This window comes from Mesoplodon mirus (genome assembly GCF_964341445.2).
Source record: "Mesoplodon mirus genome assembly, chromosome: 12".
Classification (NCBI taxonomy): Eukaryota; Metazoa; Chordata; class Mammalia; order Artiodactyla; family Ziphiidae; genus Mesoplodon; species Mesoplodon mirus.
In genome coordinates, this window is record NC_138988.1 from 43,703,451 (window position 1) to 43,729,578 (window position 26,128).

General features: G+C 41.1%; 1 protein-coding gene across 1 annotated transcript; it reads left to right on the plus strand.

Moving 5' to 3' along the window:
* The first annotated feature begins 1,139 nt into the window (after positions 1 to 1,139).
* CASP14 (caspase 14) lies at positions 1,140 to 24,110 on the plus strand. Its single transcript, XM_082637465.1, has 7 exons — positions 1,140 to 1,756; positions 3,654 to 3,706; positions 4,771 to 4,920; positions 8,678 to 8,903; positions 9,370 to 9,486; positions 18,848 to 18,957; positions 23,714 to 24,110. The coding sequence occupies exons 1-7, from the start codon at positions 1,408 to 1,410 to the stop codon at positions 23,813 to 23,815; spliced, it is 1,107 nt and encodes a 368-aa protein (XP_082493591.1). The 5' UTR covers positions 1,140 to 1,407; the 3' UTR covers positions 23,816 to 24,110.
* The last annotated feature ends 2,018 nt before the right edge of the window (positions 24,111 to 26,128 follow it).

The window sequence follows — 26,128 nt, forward strand, 5'->3', positions numbered from 1 at the left end:
TGCCCAGTGGCCCCCCTTTTTTAAATTGATTCGTTCTTGGCTGCCTTAGACCTAAAGCAAATTATTTAGGGGCGGAGCTTTGTGGGAGTAAACAGTCATCTGGCGCTAGAGATAAGGCCTAGTAAGGCAGGAGGCAAAAAGGGCAGAAGCAAAGCTTTCAAGCTGCTATACTCAATTTCCAAGAATATGTTATGAAATATCTCAATCACAAGAGTAGAATAGATGGTACATTGCCCCTTCACTCACATCACTCAAATGGAACAATTATCAGGATTTAGCCACTTTTGCTTGTCTTTCCCCTCTCCCCCACCTCCTTTTCTTTCCTTAACTGAAGCTTTTAAAAGCGGATCCCAGACATCATACCATTTCACCCTTCCACATTTCAATATGCATCTCTAAAAATTATGGACATTTTTCTTAGGTAATTACGTTATTATCCTACTTGAAAAAAGTTAACTTTTTTTTTTTGCTTATCATCCAATACCCAGCCCATATTCATGTTTCCCTGATTGTCTCAAAAATTATTTACAGTTGGTTTATTTGAATCAGGATTCAAACAAGTCCTAAGATTCTTTCACCAGCTGTTAGAAAGGGTAAGTAATTTTGAGGCAAACCACGGTTAAAAAAATGAGTCATCACTTCCTGAGGGCCCAATCAAGTCAGGGAGCCTAGCAATAGGACTCCGGGGGGTTGCAAAGCTGAGATCTGCTCTCCAAGGCAGTGCTCCTACGCCTCCAGGCTGAGCAGTGTGCATTGCCACCTTCTTGCTGCCTTCAAATTCTCAAATATCAGCTTTTGTCACCACGTCCTCCTAAAAAAAAACTGGCTCAATGCCATAATCTGTAAGTGTTCTTTCACCTTCCAAGTTCTTCCCTGCTCCTTGGGAACTACTGGCTTAGGTAGCTGCTAAGCGCTATAATGTCAGTGGTTCTCAAACCTGGCTGCACACTGGAATCATCAGGGAGCTTTAAAAACCACTGATGCCTTGGTCGGCCACCCAGACGTTCTAATGTAATCAGCTCAGGTTGTGGCCTGGGCATGAGTAGTTTCAAAAGTCCTCCTGGTGATCCTAACGCGTGCCAAGGCAGAGCACCTCGGAGTAGCCCTGCAGGGCGGGCACCACTCGGCTTTGCTAACCCAGGCTCCAAGGGTTAAAGAAGGAGCTCTTGTGGGCGGAGCGGGGCCTCCAGGGTGCGGGGCGTGGCTCTGGGGCGGGGGCGGAGCTCGGGCCCGAGAGGACGGAAGGCGGGAGCTTGCAGGCAGCCGGCGTCCAAATCTCCGGGCTTCAGAGGACGAGCGGAAACGCCTTCGGTTTTCAAAACAAAGAAGAGAAGCGGGAGGCGTGTGAGGCGCGCAGGGCTCAGATTGGTCCCTCCCGCCCGGTCGCTTCAGCATCATTGGGTGACAATGGAGGGGAGCCCGGGAGTCGGCTGGCGTTCGGGGTCCGACGGTTCGCGGGCGCCTCCGAAGATCCCGCCGGCCATGGAGGAGCTGCAGAGCCGCTTGCAGGAGACCCTGGACCTTCTGTCCTCGCAGGAGCTGCGCAGCTTCCGCGACCACCTCAAGAAGGTGGAGCCGCGCGTGAGCCAGGTGAAGCTGGAGCTGGAGGGCCGCAGCCCGTCGGAGCTGGCCAGGCTCCTCGCCAAGCAGTACTACCCGCCGGCCGCCGCCAAGCGCGTCCTCGTCCAGGTGCTGGAGCAGCTGCCCCGCGCCGACCTGCTGCCACGCTGGCAGAGCGCCGCCGCCGACGGCCCGGGTGAGCGCGCGGAGATTCCTGGGGTTGGGGGGACCGGAGGGGGCGCTTGGTGACCGCGGGGTTTGGCCCTACCGCCCGGGGATTCCCGGATTGGCGGAGGGAGGACGGACCGGGATTCCCGGGCAGGGGGAGGGGGGACTGACTGGAGGGAAGGGGGACTGGCGGGGAGGGGGGTGTCCTAGGTGAGCTCCGGGTTAGGCCTGGGGCACAGGTGAGCAGCGGTGGACCGAGCTTCAGTAGGGTTGGGTGGGGGAAGTGGAGCAAGGAGGATGTGGGCGTTATGGGACCAGTGAACGCGCGGCGGAAGTGGGAACCGGGGGATAAGCGGGCAGGAGAGAGACAGTTCCCAGGCACGGAATCCAAGTGACCAGTCCAAGAGTAGCCATCAGGGTCTACCAGTTCATTCTGGGGTTGAGAAATCAGATTGACTCAGCAGGCCTGAGATGCATTTTTAACAATTACCTCCAAGTGATTATGATGGGGGAGGTTTTTAGATGATGCAGTGAGAAACCCCGTGTTGGAATCCACCATTAGAACATTTGCCATAAATCTGGGAAGATGTGGCTTAAGATCAAGAAATGTAACAAGCTGGGGGCGGTTAGGGTTTCCCCTTGTAAGTTTAATAAATGTATGTGTGTATAATATGTGAGTGAGTTTGCGTACATAGAGAAAGAGAGAGCGAGAAAGAAAGAGAACACTTCTACTGGGCACACTGAGGTAGACACTAAAATATACTGTTGCTGGTCTCTGCCATCTCATGCTTATGATATGGTTGAGTTTTTTTTTCCTTTTTAATTATTTTATTAAATCAAAAGTACAACCGCTACTTAACTCTACACACACATTTAACATTTTAAGGAATAACGTTATGTGTCATTACACCAAATTCCTGGCTAATAGCTCTCGAAAATTTTGAGAAAAATCACGCGGAGGGGAAGGGTAAGCTGGGACGAAGTGAGAGAGAGTAGCATTGACACGTATACACTACCAAATGTAAAATAGATAGCTAGTGGGAAGCAGCTGCATCGCACAGGGAGATCAGCTTGGTGCTTTGTGGCCACCTAGAGGGGTGGGATAGGGAGGGTGGGAGGGAGACACAAGAGGGAGGGGATATATGTATGCATATAGCTGATTCACTTTGTTATACAGCAGAAACTAACACAACATTATAAAGCAATTATATGCCAATAAAGATCTGGTTGAGTTTTGAGGCATGTTGCTTTGCTGACTTTTAGATTCCTAATGGGTGACGACTGTAAACGACCTCAAAACATGGCCTGTAGGCAGAATACTGGCCCCACGAAGCCTTTGATTCTCCCTTGACTGCATCTGCACAGCGCTTATCATAATGTCTCTCCAGGCTTAGTGGTTAATGTATCACACTTTTGTTATCACCCCTTTAAACTGTGAGTCTCTTGCAGTTGGTAAACTGGGTTTTTTTGTTTTTCAGAATCAACCAAACTACCCGGTATCATGACTACACACTGTAGGCACTCCAAAAATATTTGAATTGAATGCTAAGAGTTTGTTTAATTAAAAAATTAAATAGGGTCTAGTTCCTTTAACTTCATTTTTCTCTTCATTGATGTCTTGGTCTCCTTTTCTGGAGGTGCATGTTCACTAATGTTCATTGGTGCTTCTCCTTTTCATCTCTGGCCTGGCTCTCCCTGCCCCTGATTCTGACTGGGGCCTAAGGGAGTTCTGTTAAGTTTTCATCCTTATGAGTTTGGGAGAGGGTTTTCAGAATCCTAGAAACCTGTTTTAAAACATAAGAGGCAACTGATTTCCTTGGGAGGTTCTTCCTGTTAACAGGAATGACAGCAGATCATGATTAAGAAGAGAAAAAAGAAAAAAATATGTTCTTTTCTGTTTTGTCTTTTCATGAAAATTCATTCAGTGATTCCACGAAAGATTCCAAAGAGAAGCTATGACTGTGTGGAAGGTGAATTGGTAAATATCTGGACTCTTAAAGATAGTATTTAGTCACCATTTGAACATTTTTTTGTGCTGCTTCTGTTGGATTGGAGGTGGGTATCTGTGTCATTGTCTCAAGTGGTCAGATCTCCCTGCTTTCCGTTATAAATAGGAAAAGCAAAACATTAGCCAGATAAAACCACTTTGCACGCATTAACCAAATGAGGTAAGCACTGTTGGTATCTGCATTTTACAGACGAAGGCATTGCAGGCTGTGTGGCCTCTCGAAACTACATAAATTGCTGGCTTCCAGCCTTTTTTTGCTTGTTTTATTATGGACATTTAAAACATAAGCTAAAGTAGAGAGAAGAGAAAAATGAATCTCCAGACTCCAGCCCAACCTACTCTTTGCCCTGCTTCAACAATTAGCAACGTGGCCAATCTTGTTTCATCTGCTCCTCCCCCCGCCCCCCCATTATTTTGAAGCAAATTCCCCAGCTACCATATCACTTTCATACATACAATACTTGAGTATGTATTTCTGAGAAAGACTTTTTCCAAACATAGTCATGATACCATTATCATACCTAGAAACAAATTCCTTATTGGCAGTCAGCCTTCAGATGTCCCTGACTGGCTCTTATGCCTTTTACAGTTGGATTGAGTCAGGGTCCGACTCACACAAGGTCTACACAGTTACACTTGATGGTTTGTCTCTTAAGACGCTTAATTTATGATACCTCTCCCTTTGACCTCTTTTCATGTTTGTTGACGAAACCAGGTTATTTGTCCTGTAGAATGTCCCACATTCTGGATTTTGATAACTACAGCCCTGTGTTGTCATTTACCATTTTCCTTAAATGGGCAGTTATGGCTATGTATAGGAATTTAAAAATAAGATTGGCCTATTCGTCCTAGTTTGAGAAAGGTATTTGAAAAAATTATAAATGAAGTCATGATGAGAGAGGAAATCAGTGTTGTGCCCCTGCTCTGAGCTGGGAAACGTTATCATTAACTCCAGAAGAAACTCATTTCACATATAAGGCGTATTTGGATTTGGTTTGGTTTAAATATTGTTTCTTGGCTTTCCTTGAAAACAGGACCATTATGACCTGAGTGGCAGGCGGAAGGCCTTCCTCATGTGTGTGACGAGGAACAGGCCGGGCGCTCACCAGGATGTCCTACTGATGGAGGATTGGCTTGGCCAGTGCCAGTTCGAAAATACGTTGTGCATCGATCCCGACAAAATGGTACCAAGTTAAAAACAAAAATGAAAATTTGTGGCTCGGGACTTCCCTGGCGGTCCAGTGATTAAGACTCCGTGCCTCCACTGAAGGGGCGCAGGTTTGATCTCTGGTTGGGAAACAGAGATCCCACATGGCTTGTGGCACAGCCAAAAAAAAAAAAAGAAGAAGAAGAAGAAAAATTGTAGCTTGGATATTATAATTTTCCTTCCTTTTTAAAAAAATTGGGTTTTATTACCTGGTTAGAACCAGGGCCTGCTGAGCAATGGATGTGTATGTCCTGATGAAATTCTTACCCAGCTTACCTGTTGGATGCGGATGCTTTTGTCATGTTAAGTGTGTGATGATACTCCAGCTTCCCTTCTAGTCAAGCAGGGACCTCTTGGGTCCCTGCATTTGAAGAGGGAAGGGAATCCAAGAAGGTGTAAAAGTGAGTTGGGCAAGGAGGCCCAAGGACAAGCTGTGAGTCCAGAGTAGGCAAGGTCCAGAGCATTTGGGAACAGGAAGACCAAGGGGACAGCTTTGAGAGGTCATCAAGCAGCCAGGCCAGAGGAATCCCAGCAGCATTGGAGCCCAGGGGCTTTGAAAGATCCTGGTGGGACTTGCTTAGAACCATGGGAGGGGTGGGGAGAGGAGTTGCTGAGAGCCCTGGGCAGAATTGCCTTGTGATTTAACTAGAGGACACAAGAAAATGAGGTGGAAGAGCGGTGGTGGTGGGTGGGAACTGCATTTTGACCTCTCTTACCCCAGCTGAGTCCTGGCCTAGCCCTGCCCATGTTTTGGGATAATAATAACTGAGGAAAGTCCTTCATAGACCCCAGGAGGCACCGCTAGTGAATATCAAGGAACAGCATAGCAGAAGGGCTAGGAAAGCAGCACACACTGACTGGTGGAATCTTGTCTCTTACTAGTTGTTACCTTAAATCTTGTTCTCAACTGAGGGTGATTTTTGTCCCCCCAGAGGACATTTGACAATGTCTGGAAACATTCTTGGTTGTCACAACTGGAGGGTGCTATTGGCATCTTGTGTAGTTGCCGAGGTAGAGCCAGGGTGCTACTGAACACCCTATGGTGCACAGGATGGCCCCCAAGGCAAAGATTACCTGCCACAAAATAATAGTGCAAGAGTTCTAGAAATTCTGTCTTAAATTAATTGACTACTTTCTTATCTCTAAAATGGGGGGGGGTGATAGTAATTTATCTCGTAGGGCTATGGTGAGGATGAAATGAACTACGTTATGTAAAAGTTCTCAGAATAGTAGCTGGCTTATAGTAAGTGCTCAATAAATTTTGATTTTATTATTTCGAAGCTAAAAACAGACTCCTTCATGTTTCCCAAGGATTGTACCAGAATCTCTTCCAATATTACGTGATTTTTTTAATCCTGTCCTTTCCATTCAGATTACAGGTAATTGCCAATGTTCTTCTGGTTTATTTTCCCAAAGGTCCAGAAGTGGCCTCTTTCTCTACATCCTGTCAACATTTATTTGCAAATATTTAGCAACTTTACTGGTAAAATTATTTCACTGTTTCATTTTCCTGATTATTAGTTTGGTTGAACATCTTCTGGCCATTTTTTTCCTTCTGTGAATTATTTGAATTACCTGTTTGCCCTTTCTCTTACTGGATTTTCTTTTTCCTTTTTGTTTTCGCTGCGCCATGTGGCTTGATCTTAGTTCCCTGATCAACTGTCGAACCTGGGCCCTGCATTGAGGGCACGTAGTCCTAACCACTGGACCACCCTGGATTTTATTTTTCTTACTCTGTAGTTCTTTTTCCTGAATTTTAGACAAAATAGAATGCAAATATTGTTACTTGCCTTTTGACTTTTTGTTATCTTAAGTCAAATGGAAGTCTTCTTTCTTTCTTTCTTTATTTATTTAATTTTTTTATTTTTAGCTGTGTTGGGTCCTCGTTGCTGCGCACGGGCTTTCTCTAGTTGTGGCGAGTGGGGGCTACTCTTCGTTGCAGTGCGCGTGCTTCTTATCGCGGTGGCTTCTCTTGTTGCAAAGCACAGGCCCTAGAGCACGTAGGCTCCAGTAGTTGTGGCACGTGGGCTCAGTAGTTGTGGCACGGGCTTAGTTGCTCCATGGCATTGGAAGTCTTATTTATTTATTTATTAAATTATTTATTTTGGCCGCACCATGCGGCTTGTGGGATCTCAGTTCCCTGACCAGGGATGGAACCCAGGCCACAGCAATGAAAGTGCCAAATCCTAACCACTAGACCACCAGGGAACTCCCCTGGAAGTCTTAGTTTTTGTGAGTAAACTTGTCAGTCTTTCTGTTTGTTGGCTTCTTGGTTTTTACGTCTTGATTAAACCCCATGATTTCCCAACTTAAAATTTTTTTAAATTATTTTTCTGTAACATTTTTATAGTTTAAGGTTAGCCTTCTACTCACTGGAATTATATTCTTTGGAACAGTGAGGTGGGAGGTCTAACTTTATTTCCAAGCCAGTCATCTCATTTTGTTGATGATACATTCTTTCCCCACATATTTGAATTCCATTCTTATCATAAACTAAATCCCTATATATATATTTGGATCAATTTCTGTATTCTAAAATATTCTATTCATACATTTGTTTATTCTTAAGCTGGTATATCAGTGTTTTGTTCACCATGATTTTATAGTACCTTTGGATGTCTGATAGGACCTATCCCCCATTCATTGTTTTTTATGTTTTTTTTTTAAACTTCTGAATGTTCTTTGCTATTCTTGAGCACTTTGCTGTTCCTGAGCATCTGTTCTCTGTGACCTTGAGAACCATCTGGTTAAGTTTCACAGAAATCCTTTGAGATTTTAATTGACATGACATTGAGTTGAGATTAATTTAGAGTTAATTGGCAAATTAATAGTATTGAGTCATCTCAGAAACATCGGTATGTCATAGTTTATGTTGCCTCTTCACTAAAGTTTTTTTTTAATAATTTTCTTCACTTAGGTAACGTGCATTTCTTGTTAGGTTTATTCCTAAATATTGTTCTACTTTTGTTATGACCATGAATGGATCCCTTTTCCATTATGTGGTTTAAGTTATTATTCCTGGGTAATTGGGGAGCTATAGATCTTGGTAAATTAACTTTGTATCTGGTCAACTTGCTGATCTCTAGTTCTAGTAGTTTTTAGTTGATTATATTTCCAGATAGTCATATTATCTGTAAGTTGATTATATTTCTAGATAGTCATGTTATCTGTAAGTAATGAGTTTGTTTCCAATATTTAAACTTCATCTAATTTTTTACTTTACTTTATTGAAATGGCTAGGATCTTTGTTATAACACGTATGAGGCTAGTGAGAACAGCCATTCCTGTCTTCTCTTTTTAGTGGGATTGATTCTGATGACGTCTCCTGACAGATTCTGGCAAGTAGATATGATTGGGTAGACTCCTCCATTCCCTTCCATTTCTAGCTTATTGAGGGTATTAATTTTATAAGATAATTTTATATATTAAAGTAAGTTAATAATATAGCATTGAAATACATTAACCCTTTGGGGAGCTATAATTCTGTTGTATTTTGTGGTAGAGAATCAGAAATACCCTAATTTTGTCAAACAAGAACCACCAGTGGTACAAGAAGAAATCATATGAATTCCGAAAGCAACCAAAAGGGAGGTGACAAGTTATACTGACTCTGTTAGAGATGCAGGTATTTTCATATTTGTCGTCTCATTGGATCACCTTGTAAAGGAGCCATCTCTTGGATTTCTGGGTTTTCCTACTTGCAGTTCTTTTTAATATGTTTTCCTGTTTTACAGGAGTTACTTGGAAAAATAACATCATTTCGAGATGGACTAAATGAAATTAACGATGACATTGGCTGTTGCCTTGTTGCTCTTATGTCCCACGGAGAAGAAGGCTTTATCAAAATGAAAGATGGTGAAAAAGTCAGCCTGGAAGGCATTTTTGAAATGTTTAACAATAAAAATTGTCCAGCACTTCAAGAGAAACCAAAAATCTTTATAATCCAGGCCTGCAGAGGAGGTAAGTGGAGACCTCTTTGTAATAGTTCTGTTTCTAGGAAATTCTCATATTGATGATTGAGGAAAGAAAACTGAGTTTTAAAAAATTATTTTACATTAGCGGACGCTTAGCTGATGTAACTTTAGTTACGTAGTATAGTAGCGACTTTGAGCTGGGAGGAAAGGATGAAGGGAAAGCTTTCCTGGGATAGGATAGTTAATTTAGGCTGAGGAAGTGTCTTAAGTCTTTAAATTCATGAGGTGGGTTGGGGAACCTCAAATTCTGGGAGAGAGGTGGGCAATTTCCAGGGGATGTCCCACCGTTCATGTGATTCCAGGTGGCTTGTGGGACTAATATCTGATTCATGTTAACTTTGGTGGATATTTCTCTCTCTTATGGAGATACAAGCTTGTTGTGACTTTTATTAAAGGTTATTGGTGGCAGTGGTGTATTATCGTAGCTTGCATTTTCATTCCTCAAAAAATAGAGAGAAGAGACAGTGGTGTTGAAACGGATGATGAACCCATGGACTCGGATGAAGGATCAGAGAAGAGGAGGCTGCCTACATTCAGTGATTATTTCATCATCTATCCCACCCAGGCAGGTAAGACAGTGAGGCTTGATGACAGTGAGATACACATTCGTCCAGAGGGTTAGCTTCTTCCTAATGATTTTGAAAATCTTTTAATTTTTTTTTAGCTGTGCCACGCGGCTCATGGGATCTTAGTTCCCTGACCAGGAATTGAACCCAGGTCCTCGGCAGTGAGAGTGCTGAGTCCTAACCACTGGACTGCCAGGGAATTACTGAAAATCTTTTAAAAAAATATTATCTGTGCTTTACAGATTGATGTACATAAGGAGAAATTTTCATTAACCTATCCATTTTCAACTGTTCCACTTTCAGAGATGGCAGGTTTGCATCTGACTGTTCATCTCTTCCAGGAAGACGCCATCCTTTTAGCAAACTATCACATAGTAAATAAGATCATCGGCTCTCATGTGAAAAAGATCTTCGTCCAAAGCCAGCTCTGCCACTTGCTGTCTTTGAGACCTTCAATATTTCTTAGCCTCTAGATATATCAGTTTCTTTATGCAAAAGAAGAATGATAAAATATACTTGTGTCATTGGGATGTTATATAAATTAAATTATGTAGTGTGGGAATTGTGCTTATCATAATAACTGGCATAATAAGGTAAAAAAGAAATCAATATTATTACTAATATATTATGCTGATTACGTTATTATCCTTATTATTACTATACTATTAATACTAATAAGTTAAAATCCAAAAGAATCTTGTGTGCTGAAGGGGTGAACTTGATTCATTTGTGAAAGGGAAACAGGAAAATGTAGAGAAGATAGAAATAAATGGTCAAGGGCATTTATTTAGCTGTTTTTATCTTGACTTTCTTCAAAAAGGATTAAAATAGCTTATGTGTGTGTATACACACACACACACACACACATATGCAATTCAAGATAAAATGTTAGTGAAGAAATGGAAGCAAAGGAAAATAAGGACAATAATATAAAATGAAAATGCCCCATTGAAGTTAGATGTAACTTTATTCATCCAAGAGAGATGAAAGCATATGTCCTGGGACTTCCCTGGTGGTCCAGCAGTTAAGACTCCATGCTCCCAATGCAGGGGGCCCGAGTTTGATCCCTAGTCGGGGAACAAGATCCTGTGTGCATGCTGCAGCTAAGAAGCCTGCATGCTGCAACAAAGATCCTGAGTGCCAAAACTGAGACCTGACACACCCAAAAATAAATAAATATATAATAAATAAATAAGTATTAAAAAAAAAAAAGAAAGCATATGTCCTGATAGACACTTGTATGTAGCAAGTGCAAGCAGGTTTATTTGAAATAGTCAAAGACTGGAAACAACCCAAATGATCAACAGGTGAAAGAATAAACAAATCGTGGTATATCATACATGGAATACTACTCAGCAATAGAAGAAATGAGCTCCTGATGCATGCTACAGCATAGATGAAGCTCAGAATAATCCTGCTGACTGAAAGAAGTCAGACAGAATAAAGCAGATACTGTGTGGTTCCATGCATACAAAATTCTAGAAAATGCAAACCAGTCTATAAGAGAGCAAATCAGTTGTGTTTGGAGGTAGGAGTGGAGAGGGAAGGAAGGATTACAGAAGGGCATGAGGACATTGGAGGGGGCTGATTGGATTCATTATCTTGTTTGTGATGGTTTCACGGAAGTATATATATGTCAAAACTTATTAAATTGTTTGCTTAAAATATGTGCAGGACTTCCTTGGTGGTCCAGTGGTTAAGAATCCATGCTTCCAATGCAGGGGTCATGGGTTCAATCCCTGGTCAGGGAACTGAGATCCCACATGTCGCGTGGTGCCACCAAAAAAATATATATATGCAGATGCTTGCCAATGATCAATCATACTTTAATAAAGCTGTAAATTTTTTTAAAAGTTAGATGTAAGACAAGCATGCCCACTCTCACTCCTACTGTTTGACATGGCATGGGTAGTCCTAGCTAATTCATTAAGATAAGAAAAGATGTAAGGATCAATATTGTAGAAATCAATAGTTTTGAATATCTAGCAGTAATCACTTAGAACATATAATAGAAAAGAAAAAAGATACCATGCTATTTTTTTTTTTTTTTTTTTGCGGTACGCGGGCCTCTCACCGTTGTGGCCTCTCCCGTTGCGGAGCACAGGCTCCGGACGCGCAGGCTCAGCGGCCATGGCTCACGGGCCCAGCCGCTCCGCAGCATGTGGGATCTTCCCGGACCGGGGCACGAACCCGCGTTCCCCGCATCAGCAGGCGGACTCTCAACCACTGCGCCACCAGGGAAGCCCAACCATGCTATTTTTTCTTGCTTTAGTGAATGATGTCTAGGAATGACCAACAAAAGATGAGCAAGAACTTTATTAGAGAAAATGAGAGAACATTCCAGAAAGGCATAAAGAAAGACCTGAATCAATGGTGGGAAATACCATGCTCATGGTTGAGATTTTCAATACCATGGAAATGACCTTTTTTTCCCCAAATGAGTTTGTAAATTGAATTCTACATGTTTTTTCATGGAATTTGACAAACTAATCACAAAATTATTATGGAACGCTTAAGGGTCAAGACGAGGAATCTTGAGCTCCAATTTTGTTGAATGAATGAATTTCATGACTATGTGCTGGCTATTTATGTTGAGGACTAGAAATTCAGTATTGAACAAAAGAACTAAAAAATCTCTGCCTCCATGGAGCTTATGTTCTAGGGGAGGAGAAAACAGTAAGCACATACAGAAAATAGATCCTGGGTTGCTTTATGATTCCATGTCTATGAAGTTCAAAAACAGGCAAAACTAATCTATGGTGGATGGTAGAAGTCCGGGTGATCCTTGTCCTCAGGTGCACAGTGTTTGGAGTGGTTATGACCAGAGCAGCAAAAGGGGACTTCTGGAGTACTGGTATCATCGTGTTTCTTAATGAGGGTGCCAGTTATGGGGGTGTGTTCAGTTTATGAAAATTTATTGAGCTATTATATACCCATATGCTTTGCATACTTTTCTGTATGATGGTTACCCTTCAGTGAAAAGTTTACCAAATAAAATGTTAGATGGTGATAAGTGCTATGGAGAAAAGTAATGCAGGAACCGGGGGGAGGGAGTATTGAGGGGAAGAAGTGGAGATTATAAATTTTTTTTTTTTTTTTTTGGCTGCATTGGATCTTCGTTGCTAAGCACAGGCTTTCTCTAGTTGTGGCAAGCAGGGGCTACTCTGTTGCGGTGCGTGGGCTTCTTATTGCTGTGGCTTCACTTGTGGAGCACTGGCTCTAGGGTGTGCAGGCTCCAGTAGTTGTGGCTCACGGGCTGTGGAGCTCAGGCTCAGTAGTTGTGGTGCACGCGCACGGGCTTAGTTGCTCCGCGGCAGGTGGGATCTTCCTGGACCAGGGAAGATCGAACCCATGTCTCCTGCATTGGCAGGTGGATTCTTAACCACTGCGCCACCAGGGATGTCCCAAGACTATGGTTTTAAAAAGAGATGTGTAGAGATGTTTCCACTGAGAAGATGATTATTGTGTAGAATTGAAGGCCATGAGAGCATAAGCTATGCAGATATTTGAGAAAATGTGTCTTCTAAGATATGAATACTTACTAGAAAGCAATAACAAAAACTCTATCAGCCGGTACATAGACAAACAGATCATTGGGATAGAATAAAGAATGTAGAGGTAGAACCAAATATATAGGGAAAAGAGACACATGACAAAGAAGCCATTGCTCATCAATGGTGAAAGGATGGACCGTTTAATAAGTGATGGGAAAACTGGCTTCACGACGGGAGAAAAGCAAGTTTATTTTCTTCTTTTTTTAAAAATTTTATTTATTTATTTTTGGCTGTGTTGGGTCTTAGTTTCTGTGGGAGGGCTTTCTCTAGTTGCGGCGAGCGGGGGCCTGGTGCGTGGGCCTCTCACTATCGCTGCCTCTCTTGTTGCGGAGCACAGGCTCCAGACACGCAAGCTCAGTAGTTGTGGCTCACGGGCCTAGTTGCTCCGTGGCATGTGGGATCCTCCCAGACCAGGGCTCGAACCCGTGTCCTCTGCATTGGCAGGCAGATTCTCAACCACTGCACCACCAGGGAAGCCCAACTTTATTTTCTTATTTCTTGGTGTAGGGTTCCTTGTATCTTTAATCACGTGGACTCTCTATCTGTAGTTATGTTCCCTTCTTTACCTCTAATATTTCTGGCTTTCTTCTTTTTTTTCTTGATCAGTCTTGCCAGTGGTTTATTTATTTAGTTAAGAACCCATTTTTAGTTTTGTTAATCCTCTCTATTATTATGTTTGTTTTTGATTTCATTCATTTGCCTCACATTTCCATTTTTCTCCATTTTTTAAGGGTGTATTCTACTCTTACTTTCCCAACTTTTTCAGTTAGGTACTTGGATCATTATTTTCTAGCTTTTAAAAAAAATAAACATTTTCAAACCTATAATTCCCCTCTAATTACTGCTTTCACTGTATCTTTTATATTTTAATATGTAACATTTTTATCCTTCAGTTCCAAGAATTCTTAAATTTCCATTATTCTTTTACCCATTAGTTATTTAGAAATATGCCTCTAAATTTTTCTGGTATTGAAATTTTAAAATTTATCCTTTTATTATTATTATTATTATTTATCCTTTTATTATTTATGTCTAGTTTATTCTTGAGAAAGAATATCACCTATACCAATCTGAAATCGGTTGAGACTTGCTGTAGTAAATTTTTTAATGGCTATTGATCTATCATGAATATCCTATATGTGCTTAAGAATGTGTGTTCACTTCTTGAATACAAGGTTCTATATATTTCTATTAATTGAGCTTAGTTATGTTGTTCCAAGTCTCTACTAAAGGTCAAGCAGACATATTTAGTAATTTGTCTGCTTGACCTGCCAATAACTGAGATAATGTGTTACTATGTCATGTTATCATAGTGGATATGTCAGTTTCTTCTGTAGTTCTATTATCTATTTTTCTTTTCTTTATATATTTTGAGGCAACTTTAGTAGAGGCATATGATTTTAGAATTGTTACACTTTGTGGTGAAATAAATATTTTAATCATTGTTTAGTGAACCTACTATCACAAATAGTGCTTTTTTTGGTATTAGTTTTTCTCTGATATTAATATAGATACCCCAGTATTCTTTTGGCCCATATTTGCCTGGTATATCTCCTTCAGACCTTTTTCTATTAACCTTTCTGGGCCTTATGTTTTAGGTAGTCCTTTAAACAGAATATAACTGGATTTTGTTTTTTAATCCAGTCTAATATCAATCTTCTTACTGGTGAGTTAAGATAATTTATCTTTATTGTGACTATTGATATATTTACATTTTTACCATTTTACTTTGTGCTAGTTACTTTTATTTGCTTTTCTCCCCTCCTTTATTGCTCTTTTTTAAAAAAAATTGAAGTATAGTTGGTGTGTACAATATTATGGTAGTTTTATTGCTCTTTGTTTTTGATTGATTGTGAGTTTAGTTTGTTATTCTTACATTTTATCCCTCTACTGACTTGGAAGGTATGCGTTTCGCATCTCTTCTTCTCCTGGTTCCCTGTGAAATGTTATAAGTAAGTAAGCTTATTCTTACTCCCTGATGATACACAGAACCTTAGAACACTAATTCTCATCACCTTCCACACTTAAGCGCTATTGTTCAACATTTACTTCTAACTTTTATTTTTTGTATCTTTATTTATATGTAATTATTTATGTATTCTTACACTCCTCCTCCTTCCACCCTAATTTTCTTCTAAATTAGAACATTAACCCAACACATTTTCATCAGATAGGTTGGCATGTTCTAGGGTGACAAGCACTATGCTAGGTAATGCCTATTCCTTTTCTAAAACCCCACAAATTCGAACACTTTTGTAATATTTTATACAGTGTATGTTTGTTTATATTTATGCATGTGTTTACCATTTTCTTCTCTATCTGTCCTGAATCTCAGACCATTTTCTTTCTTCATGAAGTATATCCTTTAGAAATTCATTTAAGGAAGATTTATAGGTGGTAAGTTCACTTTACACCCAAATCTGGCCGATGATGTAACAGTGTCTTTGCTTGTTCTTCCTTGTGATTCCATCATTTATTTCTTTAAACATTTCATGCACAGTTATTTTATATTTTTTACCTTATACTTTCAGTATCTAAAGTCTTTGGGGATCACTCTTGTGGTCATTCTGTTGCCTGTCACTCATGGGGGTTTGTTTCTTTGTGTGTCTGAACTCTTAGCTCATTTATTGAATCTTAATCTGTGATACTCCTGGGGGCATAATTCAGTTATGCTTCCCTTTAGAGAGGATTATCACCCGCGTGGACCTCTGTAGCTCTGCTCAGGGTCACATGGTTAATGCAGGATCTTAAATTCATCTGCCTATCTCCCAGGTACACCTTCCAGACTTGACATTTCCCCTTAGACACAAGCGCAACTCTGATTTTCCCCTTTGCTTTCTGCTTCTAGCTCAAGTTTCAGCTTCCTTGTTTGGAGGAATGGCATGCCTTGGGGATTTCCATTCATTCCTATCAGCCGAGAATAGCATTAAACTTTTACTTTAATCAAGAATTAAGTTTTGGGGCTTCCCTGGTGGCGCAGTGGTTGAGAATCTGCCTGCTAATGCAGGGGACACGGGTTCGAGCCCTGGTCTGGGAGGATCCCACATGCCACGGAGCAACTAGGCCCGTGAGCCACAACTACTGAGCTTGCGCGTCTGGAGCCTGTGCTCCGCAACAAGAGAGGCAGCGATAGTGACACGCCCGCGCACCGCGATGAAGAGTGGCTCCCGCTTGCCACAACTAGAGAAAGCCCTTGCACAGAAACGAAGACCCAACACAGCAAAAATAAATAAATAAATTACTAAACTCCTACCCCCAACATCTTCTTTAAAAAAAAGAATTAAGTTTTATACCTGGAGGGATATTTAAAGTACCCAAAGTGCCCAAAGTGGAAAACTTGGAATATGTGATAAAATGAATCTTTTGGATCATCCTTTTTTTGGAGGGGAGCGTGATTCCAGTTCTTTTTATTTTTATTTTTATTTTTATTTATTTTTGACAGGAAAGTAGGATTTATTGGTGGGCACGAGTAAGGAGGGGACAGCACCACGGCTCTCGCGAGTGCAGGACCCGCCGTTTGTCCAGGGCTGGAGTTAGGGATGTATATGACCCCACAGCCATCCGGGATGAGTCGCTTTTCTGCCATCATGTTTTCAAATTCGTCAGCATTAAACTTAGTAAATCCCCACTTCTTGGAGATGTGGATCTTCTGGCAGCCAGGGAACTTGACCTTGGCCCTTCGGAGGGCCTCAATCACATGCTCCTTGTTCTGCAGCTAGTGCGGATGGACATTATGACTTGGCCAATGTGGACCCTGGCCACTGCACCCTGGGGCTTTCCAAAGGCACTGTGCATACCCCTCTGGAGCCTGGATTGGGGACAGCATGCCAGTCATTAATGTCGACTGAAAAGGGCTGTCTCCAAGGTTCCTTAGGGCAATCCATACAGGCAACAGGCTGCATACACTACTGAGGAGGCTGCTATTTGCAGCCATTGCGCACTGGGCCCCCATGGGGGAAAGAGCACAGTCGGCTTAATTGGCTGCAAATACATTTTTTCAGGCTCCGGATGCGCAGGCTCAGCGGCCATGGCTCACGGGCCCAGCCGCTCCGTGGCATGTGGGATCTTCCCAGACCGGGGCACGAACCCCTGTCCCCTGCATCGGCAGGTGGACTCTCAACCACTGCACCACCAGGGAAGCCCCAAATATTTTTTTAAATTTTTAATTAATTTATATTTTATTTTGGCTGTGCCATGCGGCATGTGGGATCTTAGTTCCCCGACCAGGGATCAAACTTGTGCCCCCTGAAGTGGAAGCTCGGAGTCCTAACCACTGAACCACCAGGGAATTTCCTTGGGTTGCCCATATTTACCTGATTGGATGAGGCAGTACCAAATATATGTGGGGATGGGGGGCAACGGGTACTTCCATATACCATTGATGAGAGCAAGTTATAATGCCTCTTTGGAGAGCAATTTGTGATACCTAGGAAGTTTGTTTATTCCACGACCCAGCAATTTCACTTCTGGGTATACACCCTACTGCTGCAGTCTCCAGATCAGGGGGCCACAGTGAAGTCACACAGCTATACTTAAATCTGTGAACCACCAGCTCAGGTGAGATATGGTTCCAAAAATTAGATCGTGCTGTGTTCTTTTTGATATCATATTTTGGTGGTATCTAGGTTTTGGAGGTTCGCTGAGCTAAAAAGCAAGTACCATGGTGGTATCCTAGGTTGAGAAGTCATGCAGTGCCCAAAAGGGGCACACATCCCATTAGTAATTGTGGTTATTTAAGAATGAGGGAATTCCCTGGCGGTCCAGTGGTTAGGACTCTGTGCTCTCACTGCCGAGGGCCTGGGTTCAATCCCTGGTCAGGGAACTAAGAGCCCATGAACCGCTCGCACAGCGCAGCCAAAAAAAAAAAAAAGAATGAAAAAAATATTTTTTTATCAATTTGTATGACCATCACCTTTCAATTTTTTTGACCATCTATTCATGTGCTTATTGGCCATTGTGTATCTTCTTTTGCCCAATGTTGTATTGGGTTGTTTGTTTTCTTATTAAACTGTATATATTCTGAATACAAGTCCTTTCTCTGGTACGAGTTACAAATATTTTCTCCCAATCCGTGACTGGCTTTTCATTTTCTTAATGATGTCTTTCAAAAAGCAAAAGTTTTATAAGCATTGGTGGTTCAGTGGTAGAATTCTCGCCTGCCAAAAAACAAAAGTTTTAGATTTTAAGTCCAATTCATCATCTTTTTTTCTTCTATGGCTTATGATTTTTGTGTTGTAAGAAACTTTTGTCTACCCTGAGGTTGAAAGATGTCCCATGTTTTTTTTGTTCCAACCCAGGTTTACTATGAGAGCGTGCAATTTTAACATTCCCATTGAATTTCCACACTATATAGACATATTTCATGTTTTTCAGTCTAATAATAAAGATAATTTCAGTAAACTCTTGAATACCCCCAAATAAATTCCACATGGTTGTATTTAGGGCGATTTAGCTTAAAATTCTAGAGCAAAAGTCAGTAATAAAAAAAACAGAAAAGGAATAAATAAAGCAAATACGACAAAATGATAACTCTTGGATCTGAGGGATGATTATATGGGGGGTTGTTAAACTTTGCTTTCTACTTTTTTGTATATTTGAAAAGTTGTATTTTAAAAATGCGTATAAAAAGAATGTCCTCTTGAGAGGTTATGTACTATTGGTCACATGAGTTCTCTGTGATTGTATCTTAATGCAAGTGTTTCTATATTCTTGATTCAAAGCCATTTTCCAGGTTTTAACTATGGGTCAGAGAACAAGTTTGCTGTAAGTTAGAGGAGGAAAATGGATGAAATGACTTTTTTCCTTTGTAGATCATGTGGCTTTACGGGACCCCCGCACCGGCTCTGTGATGATCAAAGCAATGACCGAAGTCTTTAAACAGTATGGAAAAAGGTGGCACATTGCTGACTTCTTCACCAAAGTAAGTAAATTCCAAGTGAACGTGTGCTCCATTCTGTCTAAAGCTAATGCACTTGATGAGAACATTTTCACGAGAAGATTGACTTAAGCCCGAGAAAGCGTGAGAGATGGTGAGAAGTTGTTTGGAAACAGCAGGCTGATGGTGCATTAAGAGGACTGTCGCAGAAGTCACGGCCGATCCAGGTGCGAAGGGAAACTGATAGTGACACTTTATTCATTGGTACATGAGTGAGTTGGATTTTAAGTGAGCTTTGAAGTTCTGCTTGCTCTGTGGTCCTGCTGGCCTGACTTAGCCTCCCCCCAGGGAGAGGGGAGAACCCAAAGGCTTCTTCAAGAAAGAAGCTCACATTTGTCTGAATGTTCACTGAATGAATGAGTGGCCAAGAATTGCAGCAGATTTATACACGAACCGTAGTTTGGAGGAGGGCCTGATGATAGTGGTTCATCATATCAGGATTGAAGAGTAATTTTCTGTGTAATCTGGGGGTTTTATTCCTAAAGAGAGCTAATTAGAAGAGGTTGTAAATGAGCACAGTAACAGCAACAGTAACACCCATGCAGGTCTCACTCTGTGCCAGTTGCTGTTCCCTGCACTTCACAGATATTAATACATTAAGTCTTTCAACAGCTCTCAGGCAGGTACTGGGACTCCCATCTCCTATTACAGATGGAAAGCAGCCTTGGCTTTCCAACCCAGGCAGAGCACTTCTAGAGCTCATGCCTTAACCACAGTTATATAGGATTACTTACTTCTTATCTCCCCAAGTTATGGTAGCTATTTTTATTTTTTTTAAAAAATTGTTTAATGCTTTACATATGATGCTTAACAGCTTTCAAAACTCCTTTTCACCTCATTTTTATTTTTTAACATATTTATTTGAGTATAATTGCTTTATAATGTTGTGTTAGTTTCTGCTATATAACAAAGTGATTCAGCTATATGTATACATATATCCCCATATCCCCTCCCTCTTGCATCTCCCTCCCACCCCTCGAGGTGGTCACAAAGCACGGAGCTGATCTCCCTGTGCGATGCAGCTGCTTCCCACTAGCTATCTGTTTTATATTTAGTAGTGTATATATGTCCATGCCACTCTCTCACTTCGTCCCAGCTTACCCTTACCCCTCCCCGTGTCCCCAAGTCCATTCTCTTTGTCTGCGTCTTTATTCCTGTCCTGCCCCTAGGTTCATCAGAACTTTTTTTTTTTTTCGATTCCATATACATGTGTTAGCATACAGTATTTGTTTTTCTCTTTCTGACTTACTTTACTCTGTATGACAGACTCTAGGTCCATCCACCTACTACAGATAACTCAATTTCGTTTCTTTTTATGGCTGAGTAATACTCCATTGTATATATATGCCACATCTTCTTTATCCATTCATCGGATGACGGACACTTAGGTTGCTTCCATGTCCTGGCTATTGTAAATAGTGCTTCAGTGAACATTGTGGTACATGTCTCTTTTTGAATTATGGTTTTCTCAGGGTATATGCCCAGTAGTGAGATTGCTGGGTCATATGGTAGTTCTATTTTTAGTTTTTTAAGGAACCTCCATGCTGTTCTCCGTAGTGGCTGTATCAATTTACATTCCCACCAACAGTGCAAGAGGGTTCCCTTTTCTCCACACCCTCTCCAGCATTTATTGTTTGTAGATTTTTTGATGATGGCCATTCTGACCGCTGTGAGGTGATACCTCATTGTAGTTTTGATTTGCATTTCTCTAATGATCAGTGATGTTGAGCATCCTTTCATGTGTTTGTTGGCAATCTGTATGTTTTCTTTGGAGAAATGTCTATTTAGGTGTTCTGCCCATTTTTGAATTGGGTTTATTTTTTTGATATTAAGCTGCATGAGCTGCTTGTATATTTTGGAGATTAATTCTTTGTCAGTTGTTTCATTTACAAATATTTTCTCCCATTCTGAGGGTTGTCTTTTCATCTTGTTTACGGTTTCCTTTGCTGTCCCAAAGATTTTAAGTTTCATTAGGTCTCATTTGTTTATTTTTGTTTTTATTTCCATTTCTCTTGGAGGTGGGTCAAAAATGATCTTGCTGTGAATTTATGTCATAGAGTGTTCTGCCTATGTTTTCCTCTAAGAGTTTTATAGTATCTGGTCTTACCTTTAGGTCTTTAATCCATTTTGAGTTTATTTTTGTATATGGTGTTAGGAAGCGTTCTAATTTCATTCTTTTACATGTAGCTGTCCAGTTTTCCCAGCACCACTTATTGAAGAGGCTGTCTTTTCTCCATTGTATATTCTTGCCTCCTTTATCAAAGATAAGGTGACCATATGGGCGTGGGTTTATCTCTGGGCTTCCTATCCTGTTCCATTGATCTATATTTCTGTTTTTGTGCCAGTACCATACTGTCTTGATTACTGTAGCTTTGTAGTATCGTCTGAAGTCAGGGAGCCTGATTCCTCCAACTCCATTTTTTTTTTTTTTTTTGTGGTACGCAGGCCTCTCACTGTTGTGGCCTCTCCCATTGCACAGCACAGGCTCTGGACGCGCAAGCTCAGCGGCCATGGCCCACGGGCCCAGCCACTCTGCGGCATGTGGGATCTTCCCAGACCGGGGCATGAACCCGTGTCCCCTGCATCGGCAGGCGGACTCTCAACCACTGCGCCACCAGGGAAGCCCCCAACTCCATTTTTCTTTCTCAAATTGCTTTGGCTATTTAGGGTCTTTTGTGTTTCCATACAAATTATGAAGTTTTTTGTTCTAGTTCTGTGAAAAATGCCATTAGTAGTTTGATAGGGATTGCATTGAATCTGTAGATGTTTTGGGTAGTATTGTCATTTTCACAATGTTGATTCTTCCAATCTACGAACATGGTATATCTCTCCATCTGTTTGTATTGTATTTAATTTCTTTCATCAGTGTCTTATCGTTTTCTGCATACAGGTCTTTTGTCTCCTTAGGTAGGTTTATTCCTAGCTATTTTATTCTTTTTGTTGCAGTAGTAAATGGGAGTGTTTCCTTAATTTCTCTTTCAGATTTTTCATCATTCATGTAGAGGAATTCAAGAGGTTTCTGTGCATTAATTTTGTATCCTGCAACTTTACCAAATTCACTGATTAGCTCTAGTAGTTTTCTGGTAGCATGTTTAGGATTCTCTATGTATAGTATCATGTCATCTGCAAGCAGTGACAGTTTTACTTCTTTTCCACTTTGGATTCCTTTTATTTCTTTTTCTTCTCTGATTGCTGTGGCTAAAACTTTCAAAACTATGTTGAATAATAGCGGTGAGAGTGGGCAACCTTGTCTTTTTCCTGATCTTAGAAGAAATGGTTTCAGTTTTTCAACATTGAGAATGATGTTGGCTGTGGGTCTGTCATATACAGCCTTTATTATGTTGAGGTATTCATCTCATTTTAAGGTAAGCTCTTGGGGGGAAAAATGTTGAACGGAAGGAGTATAGACAATTTTGACAGTCATTCTAACCATATTTCCAAATCTCTTATATTGCTCAATTTCTCTAAGAAAATAGTTTCTCATCAGCGTCTCAATAAAATGTAATAATAAAGACAGATTTAACCTACCGTAAGTAGAAATCCATTTTAGTTAATGCTAAGTGAAAGTTGTTTTGCCAACTGGTGTTCATTAAGTCTTTATTGAACAGCATTCATTTTTTTAAAATTGAAAGTGATATTTTTTAACTCAATGAAAGATTCTTTAAATTCTATAGTGCTTTACAATTTTCAAAAGTTTCATACATGTTTTCATATAATCCCATAATAACCCTTCTCCCCCCACGCCTACATTATCCCTGCACCCTTCCCTCTCCCCACCGTAACCACTAGTTTCTTCCCTATATCTGTGAGTCTGCTTCCTTATTTTTTAATTCACTTGTTTGTTGTATATTTTAGATTCCAAATATAAGTGATATCATACAGTATTTGTCTTTCTATGACTTATTTCACTCAGCACAATACCCTCCAGGTCTATCCATGTTGCTGCAAATGGCAGAACTTCATTCTTTTTTTATGGCTGAGTAGTATTCCATTTATATATGTGTGTGTGTGTGTGTGTATCACATCTTCTTTACCATTCATCTGTTGATGGACACTTAGGTTGTTTCCATACCGTGGCAATTGTAAATAATGCTGCTACGAACATTGGGGTGTGTGTATCTTTTCAAGTTAGTGTTTTTGTGTTTTTCGGATATGTACTCAGGAGTGGAATTGCCGGGTCATATGATATGAACAGCATTCTTTTTTTTTTTTTGAAATGTGGGATCTTAGTTCCCCGACCAGGGATGGAACCCGCACCCCTGCAATGGAAGCGTGGAGTCTTAACCCCTGGACTGCCAGGGAAGTCCCAACACTGTTCATTTTTAAAGCACTTGCTGAGTAGACACTGGCAAGAAAGTCCAAAAATGAGCATGATGCGACCTTTGCATTAAAGGCACTTAGAGCTTAGTGAGGCAGCAGATGGTAGGGTTACAAGCACCACTGGAATTAATAGAGCTATTGGATACTTTGGACAAAACATAATCAAATGCCTTCATATGCCATGAGTTACCAAGGCTCAGAGGAGGTTACTGTCTTACCTGATGTTACCCAGGGGCAAGTTGACTTGAACCCAGGTCTGTGCATGCAGCCACTCGATGCCTTCAAGCACTTGGTGGGTGGTGTCTGCATTGTTTTCCTGGTGCAGTCAGAGAATTCTGCCGTCTCCTTCTGTGGGCTTTACTAAGAGGCTTTTGCTGAGGGCTTTACATTCTTTTGGACAGTTTGTGCTTTTATCTTACAGGTGAATAACAGAGTGGTGCACCGTGAATTTAATCTTCGTAATGAACCAATAAAAGTATCACTTGTAATGGAGTCAACTTTAACTAAATTTGTATACTTTTGACATCAGGAAGATTAAGAAACAAGGACTGTTTTACAGTAGAGTTTGAAAAGAGCTGTGAGCATTTGTAGCATTGTACTAATGGTTACCATTTTGCATTATTTTTGTCATTCGTTGTATTTGTCCAATTTGTTTTGTATATATATATATATATATATATATTATTTTTCTAAGATTTAACTATGCTTACTTGATACTTGTAAATAATTTGACTTTTTTTTTTTTTAAGATCACTGTTTTCTGAAAAAAACGTTTTCCTGAACCGTTACCAAAACATGGACGTCCAGCTCCATTTGTGTACTGTTTTTATCCTGTGTTTCTCTTGGTGATTACACCCTACCTTCTCCACTCTCAGCTTGATGCTGGTGTTAAGCCTCAATTTCTTGGCTTAGTCAAGAATTGCCTGTGTGTGGTCTTATCCTCTGTTTTACCTTATTTACCCAGATTGTTTTCTGCAGTCAGTCTGATCTCCTCTTTGACTCCGTAAGCCATTCTCAGGTCTTACCTGGATGTCTCTGTGCACTTGATGCCTTCATGTGTTCCACCTTCCATCCATTTCCCCGCTTCCTCCTTGCTGCCTCATATCTTTGAACTGCTGTTTTCTCCACCTGGAACCCTCTGTTCCACCCCACATAGGTAAGTCTTCTCCATCCTTCAGAGTTTGGTTCAAGCATCACTTGCACAGGGCAGCTTTCCACAGCCCCTCATGCTAGGTCAGCTTCTTCTAAGTGCTCAGATACCCTCAGCTTCTCTTCTGTAGCATCGAAATGACTGTCTAGTGGCTGTTTAATCTCTCTCTCCAGTTCAGTCGTAAGATCCGAGAGGCAGAGGCTGTGTGTCTCATTCATGGCTGCATCCTAGCTTCCATCTGTGCCTTAGGGCACAGAGAAGCCATGCAATGAGCGTTGAGTGAGTGACTGATCCCTGTCTTTTAATTATTTTATCCATCCCTCAGACCTCTGTGCATATCTAGCCACTTGCTACTTATGCCCAAACACGTGGATGTCTCATGGCTACTTTAACTCAACAAGTTGGACGTTAACCTGAGTTTCCCCTAAATCTCTTTATAAAACCCATCCCATTGTTAATAATCCTTTGACTCCCCACTGCCTGCTAGATATACCCCAAAATCCCATAGGAGAGTATTGCAAGTCTTTCTCCGTCAGGCTTAATCTACACTACTCTTTTACTGCCTGTTTGTCCTCGTAATTCGCCCTCCCCTTAATAATCCTGTCTCACAGAATCGGGCTTGTGGATCAATGACTGTGGATAAACACTCTTGGATATGTTATCATATCATAGTTCAATCTCTCCTTTCTGTCTGAAATGCCCTTCATTCTCACTGTGTGCTTCCTCTATACTGTGTATTCTTTAGGGTGCAACTTGGGTCCCCTCCCACTATAAAGCAAAGCTGTATGTAGACTAGTGTTTTTAGAGTAACAAATTGTGGACTGAGCATGACTGATGGGCCTGTATGAGGATGCAGGTGTTTGGTGAGAATGCTCTGAAGACTGAAGCAATCCAGAATCTCCAGGCCTGTCTCCATTTCAGGGATAATTGTGTCCTTTTTAGTTAATGTGATTTCTTAAGTATAAATACATGTGATTTAATTTTTAAGCCTTTGTGTTCTGATATTTGATATATAGCTTTGTTTTTGTATAGAGCATTAAAATGTCTCTGGTTCATAAAATATGAACATCAGATGAGCCTTCTCTTTCACTCGGATTCTGGAGGATTTCTAGGCACAGAGGCTTGTTTCGGGGGGACAGCAGCAGCTGAAATATCAACAACTCTTATTTCCTGGGAGAGGTTGAGTGACTTGGTCAGAGTCACAGCATGTGGTGAAGCTGGGATTCCAAAGCATGAACTAATTCAAGACATGAAGTGCCAAGTGATAGAGAAAAGTTTTAAGACAGAATGTTTTTGATGGACAGAAGGGACCATCCCATTACCACTTAACTCATGGAATGAGGGCTTTGGGACAAAGGAGGGAAAAGTGATTTTGGAACCCTGCTCAGACCACTACAGGTAAGGGTCGTGGAGAAAACTGTAGGACAACTGGATACCAGACAAACAGGTGAAGAGGAGCAAGGAGGAATTCTGGTTAGAAAGGTAGGTGGCCCAAGATGAACTTGATGCCTGGGGCTAGCTAACTGCCCCATATTTTCAGCTTCAAATCAGTAGAGACTGTCCTAGCCATCCAATGCCATGTGAAATATAGCCCAAAAAACTAGTCTCTGGCACAATTTTATATTTGAAAAAAAAAATTTAAGCCCAGTTTATTTTTTAAATACAGCCCCCAGGAACCAAAGTTTG